We start from the raw sequence: 23108 nt of genomic DNA, 5'->3' as shown, positions 1-23108 counted from the left end.
CCTCAGCTTCGGTCACGTCCTTTTACAATTTTATCATTGTAATAAAAAACGCAATTTGCCACATAATTTCAACATGCTCCTGGCCTACTAATTAATGCCTATTGTACTTTATTTTTTGCAAAAAGAAAGAAATCCTTGATAAAATAACAAGTCATTCACATTATAGGCTACTTTACACACTGTTATGTCAGGGTGACTGAAAGCCTGTTCTGAAGACTCCCATTCATTTTGACTGCACGAGCGCTCTTTTTCAGACAGACAGCGCAATTCATTTTAAAGCAATTTACAAAAGATTCACTGAACAAAAATGCTGATGTGGTACATGAAAATGTAGCTAAAAATGTGGAGAATGCAATGCAATCAAGCATTTTGGACGATATATTGTCACAAGCTGGCAGTATAGGCAACAGGCCGATGTGCGTTTTATTTGGAGACTGTTTTGCGAGACAGAGACTGAGTTTGCTGCTGATATTCTGGGGATAGGCTACAACATAGCCAATGTACGACTTTAGCCTTTTAATATATTTGCTGCATTGGATCAGTCTTCCTAGAACAGGCAAGGGCTTTCTAGCCTCACGTCAGCAGCGCATCACCCCCTACATTAAAACAACCAGCGGATGGTGGGCGGGTGCCGTTTCGAAGATTGGTCAAAAAACTTTGGTGTTGATGGATGGCTGATGGATGATAAGTTTTGCTATGCAGTTATGGTTGAAATAATAGCCCATCAGCGCATCTCTAGTGTGTGTGCCTCTCTCTCGCTCAGAGGGGAGGGAGAGGCTGAGAATCGATCCAGCATGGATTCTAAACTCTGTGGTGGATAGGATCTACAATTAGGTGTTAACAATACTACTACGCTAGGTCGAAGTACTCCCAAGTGCTATTGCGCCACACATTGTAGTTCTCCGGTTTATTCGCTTGGAAAATCGCCACGTTTCATGTTGCGTGGCCGTAGCATTTCTATCAACTACTCGTGCAACTGTATTTAAGTCGGTAAAACGTGGATGTTTTTGATTACTTCTACGCTTAGTTGCCGTCAAAGCCCGCTAGCATAGCAACATGCTAACACAGTCCAGCCGCGCACCAGAGCGTTTGAGTTCACGTACGGACACGGGAGAGGTATGACTCAACTCGTGAAAGTTAAGGTAAGAACATATATTACTACTGACATTGGGTGGCGTGTTCCTTTAAGATTTGCCGACTGTTTCCCGAAACCATCGTAGCTTAAGAGCGTCGTGAAAACACTCATAGATCTACCAGTGCTCCCCCAGATAGCAAGGTGACATTGATATGATGTTGAATTTCCATCCAAATCATCATTTTGGTTGAGATTGAAATCTCAATGATAAATAGACATTGAATCAGCATTACAATCCTGACAAAACCCCGACAGTGCATGAGCATAGATAGAGAGACATCGAAACAACATTGGTTTATAGTTTATATTGCCATAATCGATAGAGCATCGATACATAGTTCACTAAAAGATATTGAAAAGTCATGGATATATGGTTTACTGGGAAATTTTGACGTGGTGATTGAAAAGTAGTGGATTTTTTTTTAACCGCGCGACGACGTTTGAACTGTCCGGCGGGAGATCATTTTGAGCAACAGTCAACAGTGTTCAGCTCTCTATCAAGTTCGCCGCTCCACCTTAATGGTAAGCAAGCATTTATTTATCTAACGATAATGTTTCAAAGTGAAATTGTACTACATTCAATTCGGGCATGTTTACAGTCTACATCGTAGCCTACTGTCTAACTTATAAACTCGTTCATGCTTGAGTCAACTTAGGCTTCTAGATATTATCGTTGCTGTTGTCAAATTAGCAATGTTTTACGTTACGTTATGGCAGTTAATCATAATGTTATGTTAACGTTACTCCCAGTCTGATTTATAATTAGGCCTTCCTTAACTTTAGTTGTCAGTAAGTTAGCGTTTATTATATTCATATGATTTACATAAAATGTTTGTTGAGTTTACTGTCAAAATGATAGGCTGAAGATGATGTGCTGCTGGCTAACGTGAACGCTTAGCAGCTACTGTTACCAGCTAGCCTAAGTTGACTCTAGCATGAATGAGTTTGTAAGTTAGACTGTAGGCTACGATGTACATAGACTGAATATGATTATTCTAAAGTTTCACTTGTAAGTAGCCTTCAGTTGAACATATTTATCTAACACTGTCTATCTTTCTTCTGTTTATGTTAGGTGCCGCTTCACTCTACTGGATGGTGGAGGATCTGACTGCAACCGTAGGCCTACTGAATGGATGGCAGGGAAGCTCAGCACACGGGAATTTATAAATGAAGAGTGAATAAATGCACTTGCTTTTCAAACTGATAACAAGTTGTCAGTGGTTATTTATGCAAGGTTGTGTAGCTTAAACCAGACATACCTAGCCAAATGTATCCTGGCTGTAGATAAAGCAGGGTATGAATTTCCCAATATTTTGCAAGATTAATGGTTTACTGCGGTTTAATATGAATTGAAATAACATTGAAATCGCATTGATCTTTAGTTTGGTTGTAATTTCAACATTGTTTCAATATTATTTTAATTGAAATATAATTGAAATTCCGCTGGTCTATAGTTAATAAATCAACATTGTTTCAATATTAACTGAGGGTGCAAACTGATGTTAAATCAACATCGAAATCCGACATTGATTCAATGATTTAATGTTGACAATGCAATGTTGATTCTACATAGTTTCAATGCCTGTCTGCTATCTGGGCCAGTTCTCATTACCGGCTAAGAGCATCTTAACAGTACTTCTCACTGAGGTCACCAACAGAACATACAGTAGCCCGTGCAAGACAGGAGCTGGAAGCAAGAATTGATGATTCAATGTTGCTTTGATTTTTTCGATTACAGCCAACACCATTGTTATGAATGGAGTTTCCTGTATGATGACGCTGGTGCATTTAGATCAAGCCAGTTGATAATGTCAAGAGTCCTGAGTTCCTGAGTTTTATTTATTTTTAGGGCTGTCACTTTTGTGTTCATTGAATCGATTGTAAAATCGATTTTTTTTTATGTCTAAAGACGTTTCCATTTTCAACGCCAAATATAGGCCAATCCACAAACAACTAACAGGCATTAGGACGAACGTAAAGAGGGCGCTTGTAGACGCAAGCCTGCAATATTTCTGTTGATTTATTGGTGTGAAGTTTCATCCACAATGACATGACAAACAGGAGTGCAACATTTTCGAGAAACAATAAGCTGAATGGACTGCCACTACATCAGTGACAAACATGACTGCACGCTTCAACGTAGCTGTGTCTGTGTTTACGATTAGAAATGTCAAACAAATTTCGCCTACGTAGAACTCGATTGCAGAGTTTGCATAGCCTACCGCTTTGTTCTTCTCCACAGTTTGATATACCAAAAATCTGAAGTACTTCCACATCGAACTCCTCAAGTTATTGGGGCCTATCACTCGTATGTTGCACAGGTTAATCGCGTTGTCCTCCATTTTTTGGCAAAACACGAGCAGCACAGCAGCTGATTGAAACGGCTGTTTCCGGTGCGTAAAATTGGTGGGAATTTTCTTTTAAGCTTTCGCAATGCTTACTGCACTTCTGAATTCTTTTATATTCTTATATTCTTGTTTGTGAATTTTGTTACATCTATCTTTTTTATTTGTTTAATTCGTTTAAAATTAATAGTGTACATATTTGGTTAAAATCAATTCCCTATTTTAGTTTTCGAAACTTGTGTTGTTTGGTCCAATCGATTTTCGAACAAAGTGACAGCCCTCGTTATTTTAGATTGCACTAGTCATAATGACGTTTGAGATATCTTCATTCTGTCTAGTCAAAACTGAATTAAAGATATCTGCAATTGTCGTTTAAGATGTGTGACGAGTTGAATGTCATTTTCCATGACGTGATGGCAGATATCTGTAATTGAGTTTTGACTAGTCAAAACTGAATTACAGATATCTATCTGTCGTTTCGAATAGTCACAATTACGTTAAAGATATCTTGAATGACAATTCCAACTATCCAAAATGTAATTGTGACTAGTCAGAAAGACGATGTTGATATCTACAATGTTAATTCCGGATAGTCAAACTTAGCGTTTAAATGTTAAAAGGGCTTGCCATACATGCCACCTTCTATCCCTACCCAACTGGAAGAATCATGCCCCCCCCCCCCCCCCCTTCTCTCTTTAGGCTACTCTGAATGCATTACATGATCAAATGGAACCGTGGTAATATAGCCACATAAAGGAATACCCAGAAAGCACATGCAGATATTGCACAACCAAGTTTTTGAACATTTGTTACTTTGGCCACTATATCTAGAATTATTTTTCTATACTAATGCATTTATGTCCATATTATGGTTGTAATTTGCTAAACCCATAAGTTGTTTTAGACATTATTGTTAAAAAGAAACAAACATATAGGCAGGAACTGATTTCACCCCCACATTTGGTCCATAAAGATACAAAGGAAAACTTTTAAAAACACACGTGGGGAAACTGAACAGCATGTTAGCTACAATCGTCCTCTAGGGGTCGCCAGAGATTGCAGGGGGTCCGCACAATGTTGCCTGAGGTTGAGGTTGTAAGGTTACCAAATTTATATTTGCGCACATTAAATGTATAAAATCCCAATAACACACCCAATTGGATAATCAAAATTCTGTATAATCCAAATTAAAACATATTTTTGTTCCACATTTCAGTTCATGTAGCTGTTTATTACCTCTGACCTCTGAACTTATAAGTTTTTAATAATTAATCACTTTATTGTTTTTGTGTGTGTATGCGGGTAGGAGTTGGGGTGTAGGGGGCCCTGGCTTGTCTTAGACACAGGCAAGGGGGCCTTCATGGAAAAAAGGTTGGGAAACACGGCTCTAGCCTACGCTCTCCATTAACATACTAACATGCTAGCCTACTGTAGCAGAGCCAGCTGTAAGTAACAGCTGAGGTGAAGAGCAGGTAAATGTCGAACCAGGGCAGGTGACAATGCTTATCTCTGTTAGAGGGTTAGCAATGTCACGCCTCAGGTTTGGTTTGTTTAGGTTTTAAGTTTTGGTCTTTATTTTTAGTGTGTAAACAATGAGCATAAACTGTAAACCTGTTTAGCTCCGTTTCAGGTATTTGAATTCCATTGATGTCCACTGTTCCACCCACATTTTCTGCATATCCTGCATATATCTGCATATAGATGTCTATCATCTGAATAATGAACTTGTCCCCAAGGGTAATAAAACTTGTTTATGGCAAATGTTATGTTGTTGGACTGGCCCCTCACACCCACATTACACTTTCCTGTTTTCTTTCTTCTGACAATAATATTGTGTCTGTAAAGGGCATGGGCTTATTCTATCAATAAAAAAATGGTGCCCCCTTAGAAATCCCAAATGCCACCACAGACATTGTACTCTCAAACACAGGTCTGGGGCAGATACAGCCGCTGTGTCCACAATATGGCCCCATAACCCAGTCTGTCAAACATGGTTGGCTCTTTTTCAGATAAGTAAGTATAAGTATACTCTTTTGACCCTGTAAAAAATCCCTTGCTCAAACGAGCGTCTCCGCCTCCGCAATCCCCACCTGCGATCTCGGCCTTCTATTGAAATGGCACCTCTTGCGCAGGTGCGGGTTTATTTTGAATGGCTACGGCGGCAATCTTTTGTTGGAGAAATGAGCAAATGATTCCTGAGGAATACTTTTGTTATTGCATGTGCGTCTGTGAAATGTAAGTTTATTTCCTTTCACTGCCTTTGTAATGTTTATTGATGTAATGTTTGCTAATTAAGTTAATCTGTTTGTCGCCAGAATTCTATTGTTTGACGCAACTGACGCGCTGCGCTAAAATGTTATTCCTTTTCTGTTATATACCTGTGATGGTATTTATTTATGCAATGCAATATGACAGTGCTTTTTAGCAATGGCTCCTGCCCCTAAGTCCTCCAGCCATCTTCTCACATCCTGGATCCAACTTCTGATATCAACACAAGGAAAAATATAGCTGCAAGCAGCAATGAGGGGGCCAAGCAGGCAGATCAGCAGGCCGGATTTGCCATGTAACTCAAGGCCGTTGTATCAGACATATAGCATTAAGCAGTCACAGCAAGTTCAATGCCAAACAACCCAAGATTGGCTGAGTTACAAGTTCAAGTTTCACATCAAAACATAGCTGATTTTGTGGGGCTGAACAAGGGCTGAGTGTCGGCGCCCCCTCCCCCAGCCAGCCCATCGCCGCAACCGCCCCTGCCCATCCCACGCCGCCCCACCCTTGCACGCACTCATTAGAATGAACTCGATAGAACTTGCTGTAATCAGTTTCACATCAAAAATAAAAGATCGACTGAGATATGATCACACTTGCTGTGATTTAAACATAGAGGTCAAAGATTGACGTCATAGGGTGTGTTGAACTCGGCTTGACCCAAGGAGTCCAATGATACCTCATTTTGACATTCTGGTCAACTGGTCAAAAGTTACGTCCGTGAACACACGTCCAACTTTGGCCTGTTGGTGGCGCTAGAGCGCTTGAGGTGCCGCCATGAAACTTGGTGAAATTAATTATTTGACTGTCCCGAATCAGTGTGCAAAATTGTATAACTTTTTACCAGACGGTTCTATGGGCTGCCATTGACTTCCATTGCAGAATAATGCACATCAGCAACTACTGGCCAAAAAGCATTTTTGCCAATTACAGAGCCCCCTGGAGGTCAAAGGTCACCAAATTTCTTGAGCGTCCTCCCGATGGGATCTGAGGTACATGTACTAAGTTTGGTTTTGATACATGAAAACGTTGCTGAGATATGAGCTCACTTCCTGTTTGACGGCTTCGCCGTAAATTTCGATAGGCTGTTACAGACCAATGGTTTTGTCAATTGTTCCAGAAAGCAATGCACTAATAAGGCATGGTCTGAAGATGGTCTCTGCCAATTTTGGTGAGGAACAGATGAAATTTGTGACCTGCCAAAACTTTTTTGTGTTTTTGATTTAATCCAATATGGCGGCCGAATCAATTACTATGACATCACAAGTTTGCTTGGGTCAGCTTAAGGAACTCCAACAGTATTACCAGACACCACTCGTGCATTTTAATTCTAAGCACAACAGCAGCTACAGGTCAAAAGGCATGTTTATTAATTACAGCGCCCCCTAGAGGTCAAAGGTCACCACATTTTTTGAGCGTCTTCCTGATGGGATCCCTAGTCTATATACTATGTTTGGATATGATACATGAAAGGGTTGCTGAGATATGAGCTCACTTCCTGTTTGGCGGCTTCGCCGCAAATTTTGATTGGATTTTATGGATAAACGGTTTTTAATTTCGAAGACAAACTACCACAACTTTGGTGAGGCTTGATCTGAAGATCATGTATGTCAAGTTTGGTGACGATCGGACAAAATTTGTGACCTGTGAAAAATTAGTTTCACTTTCAATAAAATCCAATATGGCGGAAAATCCATCATGGCGGAAAATGACGTCATCGGGTGCGTTGAACTCGGCCTGGTCCAAGGATTCCAACGGTACCTCATTTTTGACAATCGAGTCAAGGCGTCAGAAGTTACGTGCGTGAACGCACGTCCAACTTTGGCCTGTTGGTGGCGCTAGAGCGCTTGAGGTGCCGGTATGAAACTTGGTGACATTAAACATGGGCCTTTCCCCAATCAGTGTGCCAAATTTCACAACTTTTTACCAGACGGTTCTATGGGCTGCCATAGACTTCCATGGCAGAATAATACACTTCAGCAGCTACGGGCAAAAAAAGGTTTTGCTAATTACAGCGCCCCCTAGCGGTCAAAGGTTACCAGATTGGTTGTGTGTTCTCCCAATTAGGTCAGGAGTCAATGTACTTAGTTTGCTCACCAATTGGTTTTGATAGATGCTACGGATGCTGAGATATGAGCTCACTTCCTGTTTGGCGGCTTCGCCACCAATTTCGATTGGCTGCTACGGGCAAACGCTTCCGTCAATTGTTATGGAAATCAAAGCACTGATAAGGCATGGTCTGAAGATGGTCTGAGCAAATTTTGGTGAGGATCCGATGAAATTTGTGACCTAGGGAAATTTGATAGTGGTTTTGATTAAATCCAATATAGCGGCCAAATCAGTTATGTTGATGTCATGAATTGCCATCTGTCGACATAAGGATCTTCCACAGTATTACCAGACACCACTAGTACATTGTAATTCTAGGCACAACAGCAGCTACAGTCCAAAAGGCATGTTACTGATTTACAGCGCCCCCTAGAGGTCAAAGGTCACCAAATTTCTAGAGCGTCCTCCTGATGGGGTCATGAGTCTATATACCAAGTTTGGATTTGATGACTGCAAGGGTTGCTGAGATATGAGCTCGCTTCCGGTTTGGCGGCTTCGCTGCAAATTTTGATTGGCTGTTACGGGCGAACGGTAATACTTCCGAAGACGAAAAGTGATCACTTTTGTGAGGCTTGGTCTGAAGATGATCTGTGTAAAATTTGGTGGGAATCAGAGAAAGTATGTGACCCCTGATACATTTTAAGTGTGATGTGATGAAATCCAAAATGGCGGAAAATCCATCATGGCGGAAAATGACGTCATAGGGTTGAACTCGGCTTGGTCCAAGGATTCCAACGATACCTGACTTTTGAAAATCGGACCTACGGGTCAAAAGTTGCGTGAGTGAACACACTTCCAACTTTGGCCTGTTGGTGGCGCTAGAGGGTTCGAGTTGCCGACATGAAACTTGGTGACATGAATCATGGGACCGTCCCCAATTAGTGTGCCAAATTTCCCAACTTTTTACCAGACGGTTCTATGGGCTGCCATTGACTTCCATTGCATATAATAATAAATATAACCGCAAGCGGTGATTTACGGGGTCCGAGCAAAACAAACATGATAGCATAGCTTTTTAGTTTTACATATGCTTTGATTGTTTGGGCACAATTGTTCAAAAGAAACGTGATCGGATTTCGGTTATCGGATTTCAGTTACCGGATTTCAGCTATCGGATTGGATCAAATCTTGAAAATGGGTTGTTCAAAGGGAAACAAGGATCCTGAAATTGGATTAGATCACAATCTATTCTTGGTTTTGATCTGGATAAAATCTTCACTTTGTGTCGTTCAAAACTTTTGAGTTGGATTGGAATAAATTTGATGCATAAAATTAGGATTACCCTGTGCTGTAACATTATAGTGTGCTAACCTCCACAACCCAACAGTATTCTAACGATACTTGATTCTACAGGACTATTTATTTGTTGTGGATAAGATGAAGGGTTTGATAATGGAAGGCAGTGTTTCCCACAGAATTGAATTGTATTTGTGGTGGTGGGTTCTGTGTCGGAGTCAATAAGATAAACAGCGTATAATTATACAGTTATACTTGCCTTGCACTACAAGTCCATATTGACAAGTAGCTGTAATGCTGTAATGTTATAGTGTGCTAACCTCCACAACCCAACAGCATTCTATTCTAGTATGCTAACCTCCACAACCCAACAGTATTTTAACACTAATGCTTCAGGTGGGATTTGAACTCTCAACATAAGGATGACCAGTACAAGGCATTATCCCACTAAGCCACTGTCAATCCTACATTTTTGCCAGTCACATTAGACATTTGTAGAGAAGAACAGTAATGGATGAAATATAAATATGATAGACTTAATGAAAGAAGTTCCCCTATATGTCTTCGAGTGTGTCGGCATTCTGATTCTTGGCAACTAATGAGTGTGAATGTTAATTGCCTGATGTCATTCAGGTGCTGTTCAATGGTGTGACTCTTCAATAACCAATAGCATGTGCATCTTGAGCCTAAAGCTCTAGCAGGATTCGAACTCTCAACCTAACAAACACCAGCACTAGGCATTATCCCTCTGAGCCACTAACAATCCAACATATTAGGCAGTCACATTCACATGGTGAAAATGTGTGTTGGTAAACACACAAGAAAAACTCCAAGTATACATTTGACAATAAAATGAAGGGCTTTCCTGAAAGAATACACCTGAAAACTTTTGGATATTCTGGGGCAATTAGACATTTATAGAGAAGAACAGTAATGGATGAAATATAAATATGATAGACTTAATGATGAAGGAAAAATAGTAAACAAAGAAGTTCCCCTATATGTCAGAGTGTGTCGGCATTCTGATTCTTGGCAACTAATGAGTGTGAATGGTAATTGCCTGATGTCATTCAGGTGCTGTTCAATGGTGTCAATCTTCAATAACCAATAGCATGTGCATCTTAAACTTCAAGCTCTAGCAGGATTTGAACTCTCAACCTAACAAACACCAGCAGTGTGTAATGAGTGTGAATGTTAATTGCCTGATGTCATTCAGGTGCTGTTCAATGGTGTGACTCAGAAGGCTCAATGGTATGGAGTGATGACACGGAGATGGCAGGTTTCGGTGCAACACAAGTTAACTTTATTTGAGTTTCAATTCATCTGTTCTTTTGTTCTTTACTTGTATGTGTGCTGCATCAAAGAGGAAACAAACAGAAAATGGAGTAATCAGTGAAATGGGGTAAATCAGTACAGATCCCAACTCACAAACAAACCAATTGACATTTGAACAATAAACTGAAATCATATGGCTATATAAGGTACAACTAAACAATACTTGACATCCCAAGTCAACCAACATCACCTAATCATCTCTCACATGGGACTCCAACACACCAAACCAACAAACAAAGACCTTAACTTTACACATGATGGCAGAGCTACTCTACAAACTGATAAAAATCACAAAAGTCATAGTGAGGGTGATTAAAGTGATGACTTACGTTAACTCAAAGACGCACACAGAGCAGGACACACTGGAGTGCTGGGTTGAGATGAACAAAAGAGCGAACTGAGGGCGAGCAAACAATTTATCCTGGTCTGAGCCCCTGCTCCGGAGCTACAGGGTTTCCCAGCAGGTAAACTTTGGAAAGATTTGCAAAGATTTGGAAAAGATTTTTGAAAGACTACAGTCTCAGACCCTCTCACATCTAAAGACAAGTAGTAGAGTTTTAAGTCACAGACTATGATTTTGCAATGACTAGGGATCTTGCAGGGTCACTATTTACAAGACTGCAACATGATTCCTTTAAATTATTACCCATTGTGCAATAGATAAACAGGAACTGAAAATTATAGCCTACTAAACTCAAAGTCGTATTTTCGTGTTTCTGCAGCATTGTTTCATGCGTGACAACCGATATAGAGTTGTTCTGTCAAGTGGAAGAGACGACTAAATATGTATAAGAAATGACAAATAATTATAGGCTACAGCTTATAATTATACAGTAATACTTGCCTTGCACTACAAGTCCATATTGACAAGTAGCTGTAATGTTATAGTGTGTTATCCTCCACAACCCAACAGCATTCTATTGTAGTATGCTAACATCCACAACCCACTAATGCTTCAAGTGGGATTTGAACTCTCAACCTAAGGATCACCAGTACAAGGCATTATCCCACTGAGCCACTGTCAATCCTACATGTTGGCCAGTCACATTCACATGGTGAAAATGTGTATTGGTAAACACACAAGAAAAACTCCAAGCATGGAGGGGCGATTAGACATTTGTAGAGATGAACACTAATAGATTAAATATAAATATGATAGACTTAATGATGAAGGAAAAATAGTAAACAAAGGAGTTCCCCTATATGTCATAGAGTGTGTCGGCATTCTGATTCTTGGCAACTAATGAGTGTGAATGTTAATTGTCTGATGTCATTCAGGTGCTGTTCAATAGTGTGAATCTTCAATAACCAATAGCATGTGCATCTTGAGCCTAAAGCTCTAGCAGGATTCGAACTCTCAACCTAACAAACACCAGCACTAGGCATTATCCCACTCTGCCACTGACAATCATACACATTCAGCAGTCACATTCAAATGGTGAAAAATGTGTGTTGGTAAACACACAAGAAAAACTCCAAGTATACATTTGACAATAAAATGAAGGGCTTTCCTGAAAGAGTACACCTGAAAACTTTTGGATATTCTGGGGCAATTAGACATTTATAGAGAAGAACAGTAATGGATGAAATATAAATATGATAGACTTAATGATGAAGGAAAAATAGTAAACAAAGAAGTTCCCCTATATGTCATAGAGTGTGTCGGCATTCTGATTCTTGGCAACTAATGAGTGTGAATGTTAATTGTCTGATGTCATTCAGGTGCTGTTCAATAGTGTGAATCTTCAATAACCAATAGCATGTGCATCTTGAGCCTAAAGCTCTAGCAGGATTCGAACTCTCAACCTAACAAACACCAGCACTAGGCATTATCCCACTCAGCCACTGACAATCATACACAATGAGCAGTCACGTTCAAATGGTGAAAATGTGTGTTGGCAAACACACAACATCAAGAAAATTCCTAGCATACATTTGACAATAGAATTAAGGGCTTTATAAAAAAGAGTACATATCTGAAAATGTGCACTGTTAATGGTATCCACCTAATGATGGTTGTATGGTTGTTATCCAAGAAAAAAAAATTACTGATATAGGAATATAGGTGATATAGGAGAAATGGGCTGAGTGGTCGAACTTTATTGGCCTATATCTCTGAAATGGAACAACGTATCCAAATTCTTTTGATAACTTTTGTGAGGCTTTGTCTAAACATTGTCTGTGAGAATTTTGGTGAAGATTTGATAATTTTTGAAGCCTGTGAAACTTTTTATGATGTTTGGCTTTTCTCTGAAATTGTGGCAAAAGTAAAAATTTTTAGAGCATAAGACCAGGGTGAAAAAGATGCATCTGAATGTAGAGATTAATATGATGAAAGAATTTTGAGTCTAGGTGACTCTGGTAAGGAGAAATAAGCGTTTTTGACAAGAGCGCCACCTTTGGGTGCAGTACCCCAAATTTGGGTTATGGGTAGTGGGGGGTACTGGTAACAATACTTGAAAAAGTCAAGTTTCTAGGACTTACGGTTTATAGGAATATAGGTGATCTAGGAAAAAAGGCCTAAGTGGTCTAACTTTATTGGCCTATATCTCTGAAATGGAACAAAATATCAAAATTCTGAGCGATAACTTTTGTGAGGCTTGGTCTAAACATTGTCTGTGAGAATTTTGGTGAAGATTCGATTATTTTTGAAGAGTGTGAAACTTTTTATAATGTTTGGCTTTTCCATTAAATTGTGGAAAAAGTAAACATTTGTAGACCATAAGACCAGGGCCAAAAAGATGCATCTGAGTTTAGAGATTAATATTCTGAAAGAATTTTGAGTCTAGGTGAATCTGGTAAGGAGAAATAAGCATAATTAACTTTTTTTTTCAATAGCGCCACCTTTGGGTGCAGTACCCCAAATTTTGGGTTATGGGTAGAGGGGGGTACTGGTAACCATACCTGAAAATTTCAAGAGTTTTGGAGTTACGGTTTAGGCTGCAGTATGACTTTTACAGAATTTTGGCCAAAAAATGAACGGTACAGAAACAATAGGGTTCCTGCAGCTACGCTGCTCGGACCCCTAATAATAGGAAAACGTAGAAACACAATGAGGTCCTCGCAGCTTCGCTGCTTGGCCCCCAATCACAGAAGGATCATTATTCATAGAACATGGACTCAGATCATTAACCAAATAACATATTGACATTAACTTAGAATGGAAAAAAAAACATAAACCCGCCTTTCCGGCTATGGCCATATTTCACACACACACACTATGACACACACACACACACACACACAGGCAAACTGCTCATTACTCTTCTAATCTTGGAGCTGCGTTTATTTCCATTAGGTGGCAGTGTTGTGAATCTCTGCCATGACTGGCAGACCTCTACCAATACAAACCTGTGGTCTGTGGAAACTTTGCCGTCGAACTGAGTGTGAAGTACAGAGAGAACCTAAACTGCTTACAGTCAACAAGGGCACAGCTGCACTTGCCCCCCCCCCCCCACACACACACTTGTGACCAAACAGGGGCTGACAAGGACAAAGAAAAAGTGCTTGGAAAAGAACAACTTTGTACGGGTAAGGAAATTGCACTTTGCTCCTCTCTGGATGAAGTCAACAAAACAATGTTTAAGGCAGTAAATCACTGGCACACCCTACTGAAACACTGGTGTTATGTTCTTAGGTTATGAAACAACTTCTTGAGGACCTATGCGAAATGTAAAGCGTTACATTGTTCAAACAGGCAACATAACACCATGTTTGAAATCTGAGTCCAAGTTACTTGTAGGGCTTAGAGCTTGCTTTTGTGTATTTGGTTAATGCTGCATGCTGTCCTGTGATCAGTGGTGAGCCTTGTTTATTGAACTGTGGACTGAGAAACATTTCTTTCTGCTGCTCACAAAATCACAAAGGCTTGTCTGAACAGTGTTTCACTGGATCATTATAACAGGATCCAACCCTTGTTATGGTTATCATAACAATCATATGATGACTGCAGTTGGTCCTGGACGTTTCTTGGTGTTTTAAGCCCCCCACGTTGTCTTCAAGGCAGCGCTGCCTGGAAGGTGCTAGGGTTAGGCATGGGTGCCTTTAAGTCGGCGATGGCAGCGTCCAACCTGTCCAAACTTGATCGATCGTTTTTAAGTAGCATTTGTGCTGTTGTGTTGAAAATCAGCAGCATGGATATATAGAGCAAGGCCAGCAGTGTCGAAACAGTCCACTGGTTCCTCTCTGACCGTGAGATAAGAAACTGGAATCACACCAAACCCCCAGGAGACGGGGAACAATGGATGGAATGAAGAATTTTGCAGACACACACCAAATCTCACATGATCAAGGATACATATTTGCTGTCTTTCAGGATGAATTAGGTCACAAGCCAAATTGCAGAACTGGAAAATGACTGGTAAACAGTGTGGCAGGATGACGCTGATGTTGCTTGTAATATTGACATTTTGACCGCAGTGGGTCACAGGATAAAAATATCACCACCACAGACTCTGCCCCCCTCTCCCTACCCACCCCAGCCCTAATGGGACCATCATTGAGGAATGTATTTTCAGACTGCATACACTTAATCATTTTATGCTGTTCTTTAAAAATAACACAACAGTCATGAATGAAATGACCTATTCTAGCCCAAGAAATAAGAAGATTAGAGTTTTATTAACTAAAAAGAGAATGCACATGATTGAATTTGACTGAACAAGGAGCATACTTACCAAATGAGATTAACATTGACATAATATTATGGGAACAGAGGTTTGTCACAGTCAGACACATAGTAAAGTATTAAAGCCTGTGCTGCTCTATGCCTTATAAAGAACACCAAACAGCAAGGGATATATGATCTTTGATTAGAAGAATTATACTAATAGAAAGATAATAAAAACTCAATTGCAGACAGTTGTTGACAAAATGGTTTTGAAAATATGTTTTAATTATAAAGGGAACGCCTATATTACAGTTTTTTCAATTGTTTACACATGTTTTCAAAACTCTGTGTCTATTTTTCAAAACTCCACACACAAAATCCACAACTGCTCACACAAAATGCAAAATGCCCCAAATCTCCAGCAAAACACATGTTTAAAGCAAACATTCGCCTCACATTACAAACACTTTTGTCATAATATGACATTTTGGATACATCATGTACACACTGTTGCCCAAAACCTAAAGCTCTTCTGTCTTAGGCTTTCTATACAGTATGTATTTCCATACAAGAGTGAAAGTTACGGTATCAACAAAAAGAAGTTGAAATACACAGTAAAAATGCAAGCAATATTGAAACCAAAAATAGTGATTTTTCCCAAATAATTTGCTGTTGTGAATACAGTATTTTACAGCAAACAAGAAAAAAAGCAAAGAAGAATACAGTGACCACCAGATGTACATGGAGATGTACACTGATTTTTTTTTTTTTCTAAAGACAAATGTGTGTGTGTGTGTAGGGGGGGGGGGTATATAGACCCTTTCAACTGCAGAAACAAACAATTCTACAGTAAGCGTTCCTAAGGCATTTCTGGAGGCACAGAAAAATTTATTGAGCTAATGGTACTGTAACATGGGGACAAACAAAAATAGAGTAAAAAGACAAATTTTACATAAAGTCAACTTTTTGTAGAACATTACATTACTATAAGCTAAAGTCCGATTACTGTAATTTTCAAAGTATCTGCATTGGTTCTGAATATTTCAACCGGAAATCCTCTAGGAGCAGATTGAAAGGGTCTATACCTATATAGAGAGTATATCTATTCATAGACCTATACTAAGGCAATGATTGGATGGTGTTCAGTAAAGTAAAGAGTGTTTGCACATGTGAAGAGAAAGAGTGAAGCACTGGTGATTTAGTGTGGCATTTTGATGGGTTGTGTTTGAAGAACGAAATCAAGTTACTTCCTGTTAGATTTTTGTGTGTTAGGTAGAAAATTGTGTGTGGTGTTTTGCAAAATGTGTTTTAGTCAATTGAAAACTGAGTCAAACACTGAGAATTAGTGTATGGTTTTGCAGATTTGGTGTCGGGTTATGATGTTTGGAGGACATGTTTAGAAAATTGTGTGACAAGCAAAGATTTAGTGTGTAAGCAGTTGAAAAAAACTGTAAATAATTGTTCATGGTATAACAAAACTGTGAACGTGTGTTAATATTGTTGTGTCTGTGCTGAGCTGGTCTAATATCTGTGTATCTGTAGGTGGCTGTGTGCTTGGGTTGTCTGTCAATTCCTCCTGACCTGTTGCCATGGTCAGGCATCCATATGCTCCTCCTGATGTCTAAATCATCTGTAATCTCTCTCAGCTGTCACCCAGCTTAGAGATGAGACAGCAATGAGTTAACTCATTACTTACCTCTCTCTCCCTCTCCTTCTCTCCCTCTCTCTTCCTTATCCCCCTCCCTCTTTCTCTTTCTCTCTCTTCACAGTCACTGCTTTAGCCATCTGTTACACTCACAAACTCACAAGCCTTGCATGCTCTAACCTAAAAAGGAAACTAAAACGGCACAATGGAAGTTCTTGGTAAGTGAGGCTCTTTGTGTTACTGTATGGTGCTGAAGTAGAAGTGTTGAAATGCTGTAGCTTCTATCGCCAGTGGCCACTGTTCTTCAGAAACATTCATGTCAATCTGGCAGGAGTGCTGAGGTTAGAGGTGCAGACTCCAACCGGAGGAACACATGGGAAATGCATTTTAGCTTCAAGGGAAGAATGAGAATGGATCAGCTACCATCAGAGAAAGGCTATGATGTTGACAGTGTCCAATAGCTATTATACTGTGGGTGTGGGTGTTTGTGTGTGTGTAACTATTTGCATACATTTTAGGGGCATGTTTTTTATTTGGTTTGCTTGTGGTTTGCTATTATATGATTCACAATGTTGGCTGCCATCTTAATACTTTCAGAGGTGTTGGAGGCTTCTGTCTAAAGCTTTTAATCATGACTGAGCACATCTCTGTGTGGGGAGGAAGTTTGACATGTGCCTCTGAAAAACATGCTTCAGGCTATCAAGGGCCTTGCCACAGTGCAACAGTCAGGTCAAGTCATTTCACATTACTCAGTTTTTCCAGTCTGATGAAATTCATGAGAATGAGAATTCAAAAGGAAGTTTGTGAATTCATTCATTTTTGCATTCATTCATTTTTGATGGTTGCAATCAAATCTTCTGCCTGACTCATGCCTACCAAAGCCACTTCCTGCTTGCCAGTGTCATCACAGATGGTGATTAGTCTCTTCCAGTGGTCTATCAGGACTCAGTAATAAGCTTGTGTTGTCTGTTATCTGATGATCTGATCTCAGACCAGTTCTGTTATGTGCTATTCTTGTTGTTAAAGATTGTGCCTTTTCTTTAACGTGTGTCCATCTGTCAGCCAATGTCTGTGGTGATTGACCTGTGACCAACAGCTGACCAAAATCACTCTTCAACCTTTGACCCCCAGAGTTTTAGCTCAGCATAATCCTGAGCTCAGTTCAGGAGAGCCACGAGAAAGTGTGAAACGTTTTGGGCAGCGGCTCAACTGTGGCTTAGGGTGGACTAACAGTGATTTTGGCCAACGTTTGCAACATTAGTCAGTCAGAGTAAATGTCTATGACACTGTGCCCTCTTAATTGAAGATTACATAATGAACAAATGGACTAGTAACATTTACTAAGGCTCAAGGCTCAAGATTTGAACTCTGAAACAAATGAGAGATATAGCCATGTATACGGATTGCCCTTCTCTGCTCTCTAGCTCTAGCTCATGCCACATCACAAATATGATTATCATTGTTCTGAAACAAACAAATATCATTATATCAAGTTTGACTTAATGACCTCCACATTTGATTGGATATGTGTAACTTCATTAAACGACTGAATAAGTGTCATATAAATCAGACTCTAAGATATTGTGTTTACTGTGTAACTGAATGTGGTGAGTTATTACACTGTTAATATAGTGTTAATTGAAGAATAATTGAAACACAAGTGTCTTTCTCTCTCTCTCTCTCTCTCTGTCTCTCCAGCATGTCCCATGGGCAACAGCCCTAACCGCCTGTACAGTGCCCTAACCCACACCCTGAGCAGTGGCCCTCTGTCTCAGCACCCCCCAGCCGAGCTGGACCAGGACCCAGACCAAGAACTGGATCCCGTGGACCCGGTGGAGCTGCTCAGGGAGTGTGAGGAGGCTTTGCGGACCCGACCGGCCCGGCTGCTCAGAGCCTTCATCTGCCAGAGTACCGATGGGAGAGACCGTCGCCAGCAGCCAATACGGGTCATGCAGTGGAATATCCTCGCCCAAGGTAAGATAGAGCAGGTTTTTAGCTACGTAAGAGTAGTCTAGTATCGTAACTCTTAATATACTTGTTTTTGTATGCTAGTTAAAGGAACTATATATGATGAATTTATGTAAGATTGTGGCCAAAACTGGTACTGCAATCACTTTCAAATAACTGTAGAGCGGTGTATCCCCTCCCCCTCCCCCCTGACTGGCAGAGCTGGCAACCTGGATGCCGAAACACTACTGACTTTGTCATTAGTAGATAGGTGGAGTGTGGCACATCAGGCCAAAGCACAACATAACATCATCAACATCAGTTGAGGGCTGCAACTTCACTTTTTAAATGACAATATCCTGGCCGGACTACTGTTGTCAGTAATATAAGTATTTGAAATGAACATGATTTCTTTATGTCTAGTGACATATCAGGGCCATTTTATGATTAATTGAAATACATTTCTTACATACGGTTCCTTTAAGGTCCACCTTAGATAATTATTGATGTACCATAATCTTCGAAACAAAGAACCTGAGCAATCCTCAACATCAAACCTCTGCAATAATGTTGGAGAACCAGTATAACAATGCTGTTCTTCTCATAGATTGTATATATAGAACAATCTATGGTTCTTCTGGTGTAAATCAAACCATATTCATGACTGAACATATGTCCCTATGCAACTGGTCTTTAAGATCATGTTTCTGTTTTCCCGTTTCTGGATAGTTCTTCATCTCTTATTTTTCGTCACACTCTACTCACTATTAGACTTTCTTTTGATTTGGATGATGTCGTCACCATAATTAGATCAGGGCTGTTCAGTAATCACAATTTACTGAAACTATATCTAACAAATAAACCATAGAGCTGGAAAATTCCAGCATAAGTCAGGGTGACCCATAACCTGACTCTCGCCAGATGAATTTCGTTCCGCCTAGCTCCACTCATCCATCTGGGATCGATCCATTGGAGTGGTGTTTCAGAAGGCTGGGCCTTATCAAAAATCCATATGATAATTGCATATGATTGGATAAGCCACTTGTCCATCATCTATTGACGTGCTACTTCAACCACTCACATCGAAGCCAACCCGTGAAGCTGAAAGCAGTCTCACAGTCGCTTCAACGCTACATCACATCTATGAAACTCCCGCCCTGCGTCCTGATTGGCTCTACCATAAAATCTGGTGCCGAAATCATTCTAAACGGAAGCGATCCCAGATGGATGTGAGTGGAGCTAGGCGGAGCTGGGAGGAGCTAGGCGGAACGAAATTCATCTGGCGAGAGTCAGGTTAGTTGACCCAGGCACCCAGGCATGATAGTTTGATTTTTTTAAACTGAACAACTAATATCAGTATAGCTAAAGTTCCAGTTCATTAAATAGTTCAGTACATCAGAACTCAGAACTAAGAGACCTTGTCGGTCACTATATTTTCTATATTTCTTTTACTATATTTTTGCTGGCCAGCCCTTATCATTTCAGCTATTAGGCATTATTTGTGTTTTCTAAGCCTAACATGCTTAAAGTAGAAAGAACACCCCACATTTGCAGTGTATTCTGATGATGTATTGTGAAAATCCACAACAGCTGAAAGCGTGTGGTGAGCCTTTGTAATGAGCTTCTCCCCTGGTCTGGTCTGGTCTGGTCTGATCTCATCTCTGCTGCAGCTCTAGGGGAAGGCATGGACAACTTCGTCAGGTGCCCCCTGGAGGCTCTGAAGTGGAACGAGCGGAAGTACCTGATCCTGGAGGAGATCCTCACCTACCAGCCGGACGTGCTGTGCCTGCAGGAGGTGGACCACTACTTCGACACCTTCCGTCCCGTGCTGGCGCGCCTGGGCTACCAGAGCAGCTTCTGCCCCAAGCCCTGGTCCCCGTGCCTGGACGTGGTCAACAACAACGGCCCCGACGGCTGCGCACTCTTCTTCCGCGGCGACCGCTTCCAGCTGCTGGGAACGGTGCACCTGCAGCTTGCCGCCATGAAGCTCAAAACCAACCAGGTGGCGGTGGTCAGCACGCTGCGCTGCCGGGCGACCGGGCGCACCCTGTGCGTGGCGGTGACGCACCTGAAGGCGCGGAGCGGCTGGGAACGGCTGCGCAGTGCCCAGGGCCACGACCTGCTCCGCAACCTGCAGAACATCACCCAGGAGGCCGCCCTGGTGGCAGAGGACGGGAGCGTAGGCGTGGGCGGAGGTGTGCCGCTGCTGGTGTGTGGAGACTTCAACGCCGAGCCGTCGGAGGAGGTGTACCGGTGCTTCGCCACCTCCAGCCTGGGCCTGGACAGCGCCTACAAGCAGCTGAGCTCGGACGGCCAGACCGAGCCGCCCTACACCACCTGGAAGATCCGGCCCAGTGGCGAAAGTTGCCACACGCTGGACTACATCTGGTACTCACGCCAGCACCTCACCGTGGACACGCTGCTGGACTTCCCCACAGCCGAGCAGATCGGCCCCGACCGGCTGCCGTCCTACAACTACCCGTCCGACCACCTCTCGCTGGTCTGCGACTTCAGCTTCTCCCACTCACCTGAGTGAACAATGCTAAAAACAGGAAGAGTGACCCGGATATGACTGGGTATGACAGACTGACCAGAGGTGGGGTCAGGGACCCAAGGTCTATAGTCAAAACGTGGAACCTTTAGTAGAATTCCTAAAGTTAGGAGATCCTTCTACTGTTCTGACATAACACCTGGGATGAGCTACTGCTAACAAACTAGCTCATCCTGTGTAGATAACCAATCCAAGTGCATTTTAAGGTTAACAGAAAGAGATGGATTGGCATTGGGTGCTCTAACTTGAGGCATTTGGATCTAAATGGATATGATAATGTATGTTCTGTGGTCCTACTCATTCTTCCTCCATTAACAGGGAGGTCCAGTTTACCATTAAAGGGCAACCAAGCTGGACTTGCGGCCTCAACAATTCTGCTAGGTCACACACTAGTGGCTTTGTGCTATGTGCAGACAGTGGCCACTGGTTAAACTGACTATTTGTATTTAAGTAAATTTCTGGTCTTTTTGTTGATCATTTACAGATCACAGTGAAATACAAATGTTATACTATTATTTTATGAAAAGGATACGACCCAGAGTATTCTGAACAAAATCTGCAAACATCAGGATGTTTAACATCACATTCTATGCATCGCAATAGGCAAGCTAATAATTGGTAATTTTCTGCCTGTCCTTTCCAAATTCTGAGAACAGTTCCTCATTCTCGATGCATTATTGGTTACTGTATAAGACAATGATCAGTAAAAGAGTAGACTGTTGACTTGAACATATGGGAGGTGCAATGGAGTGTCTTCCTTTTAATTTCAGAGCCCCAACCAATGCATACACACGCCCTGACATCAGGCTGTTTTACTCTGGGACACCATTATCCCCTATGGGACCATGTTGTGTGTGAACTAAGAGAATCCAGTGAAGCCGTTTCTAGAGGCATCAAAGGTCCATGTTTGTGTGGTGACCTCAATACAGTTTTGAGCAGCGTAGTTGGATGGTGCAATAACAGTTTCAAGGGGACAGGGCAGGCCAAGTAGTGGCCTTGCCCTAAAGGCCTTTGTACAGGGAGGAATGGGAGTACTGATGCAATTATGTGCACAGTAAATAAAATGGCTTTTTCCCCCTTTGTGAATGAGTGCAAGAGTGATTTTCATATTTTAAACTTCCAACCAACACACTGGGGTAACATAGATGTATCACCTGTGAGAGCACTGTGTAAATATGAGTGGTTTAAATATGGGCTGCACTTCCTCTCGTAGAAATGGCTACAAATACTGTATATTACTCTATTAAACTGCAAAAATCATCCTTGATTGTTTGAAGAGTGTGCATGTGTATGTGTGTGTGGGGTGGGGGTTTTGAAGAAAACACTGCAGATTCTTCTGCATGTCTTGTTCAGCACATTTCACTGCAAAGGAGACACCACATTATGAATGTGGCAGACTGGTGTGTAGTGGAGCGTGCTGTACAAGCCTGCCACCTTGTGGTGAAAGGCTGCAAGTAGAAGTCTAATCAGTAAAGCTGGAACTTGTAGGGCCCTATCATGACATTCTAAAGTGCATCGTCACTCGTCAAAAGTCTTTTCAAATTTAGTAGGATGTCCAGTTCACATTGGGAGGGGTTTCGTTCTCAAAAGTGGAGCGCATGGCGTAACAAGGTGTTCCTAGGTCTTTTAATCAGTCATATGGGTGTGTTTGGGGCGTAACATCATTTTAAACCAATGAGAATGACATCTGTCATTCCCTTTAACGGCGCAACACGCGATATGTCAAATAAATGCAATGCTTTGCATGGACGTGCGCTGGTGTGCGTTCATGAATGATAGAAGGATGGTGCGTGCACCTGCCAATATGACTGTTGACATGCGCTCTTAAAATAGCATATGAACAACTCGCCATTGACTTCTGACCAGGTTTAGGTGGTGTATGATAGCGATTTTTAGACAATGCGCGAGTCCCCTCCCTAGGTTGTTAA

At 41.3% G+C, this 23108-nt stretch overlaps 1 protein-coding gene across 4 annotated transcripts; it reads left to right on the top strand.

The window, feature by feature from the left end:
* The first annotated feature begins 13767 nt into the window (after positions 1–13767).
* Positions 13768–22447, top strand: noctb (nocturnin b). 4 transcript variants are annotated; one of them, XM_076294073.1, is made up of 5 exons: positions 13768–13959; positions 16807–16900; positions 17280–17411; positions 18381–18656; positions 20300–22447. In XM_076294073.1, exons 3-5 carry the CDS (start codon positions 17369–17371, stop codon positions 21163–21165), a joined length of 1185 nt encoding a protein of 394 aa, XP_076150188.1. In that variant the 5' UTR covers positions 13768–13959; positions 16807–16900; positions 17280–17368; the 3' UTR covers positions 21166–22447. The 4 variants fall into 4 exon arrangements, with proteins under 4 accessions (XP_076150188.1, XP_076150189.1, XP_076150191.1 ...); XM_076294074.1 differs by lacking the exon at positions 17280–17411; XM_076294076.1 differs by lacking the exons at positions 16807–16900; positions 17280–17411 and having other exon boundaries at positions 13769–13959.
* Positions 22448–23108: the final 661 nt, after the last annotated feature.

Source organism: Alosa pseudoharengus, unplaced genomic scaffold (assembly GCF_046254945.1).
Source record: "Alosa pseudoharengus isolate Yale_2024_CS ecotype anadromous, Long Island Sound unplaced genomic scaffold, YU_APseudo_1.1 YU_APseudo_1.1_scf_2, whole genome shotgun sequence".
Classification (NCBI taxonomy): Eukaryota; Metazoa; Chordata; class Actinopteri; order Clupeiformes; family Clupeidae; genus Alosa; species Alosa pseudoharengus.
Note: the sequence above shows the minus strand (reverse complement) of the source record. Positions and strands in the feature narration are given on the sequence as shown.

Bases quoted from the DNA above. Each gene is read 5' to 3' on its own strand.
- noctb (XM_076294073.1), top strand. From the start codon at position 17,369: ATGCTTCAGGCTATCAAGGGCCTTGCCACAGTGCAACAGTCAG. The intron at 17,412-18,380 runs GTCAAGTCATTT...CTGTCTCTCCAG, and splicing joins TGCCACAGTGCAACAGTCAG to CATGTCCCATGGGCAACAGC. The intron at 18,657-20,299 runs GTAAGATAGAGC...TCTCTGCTGCAG, and splicing joins GTGGAATATCCTCGCCCAAG to CTCTAGGGGAAGGCATGGAC.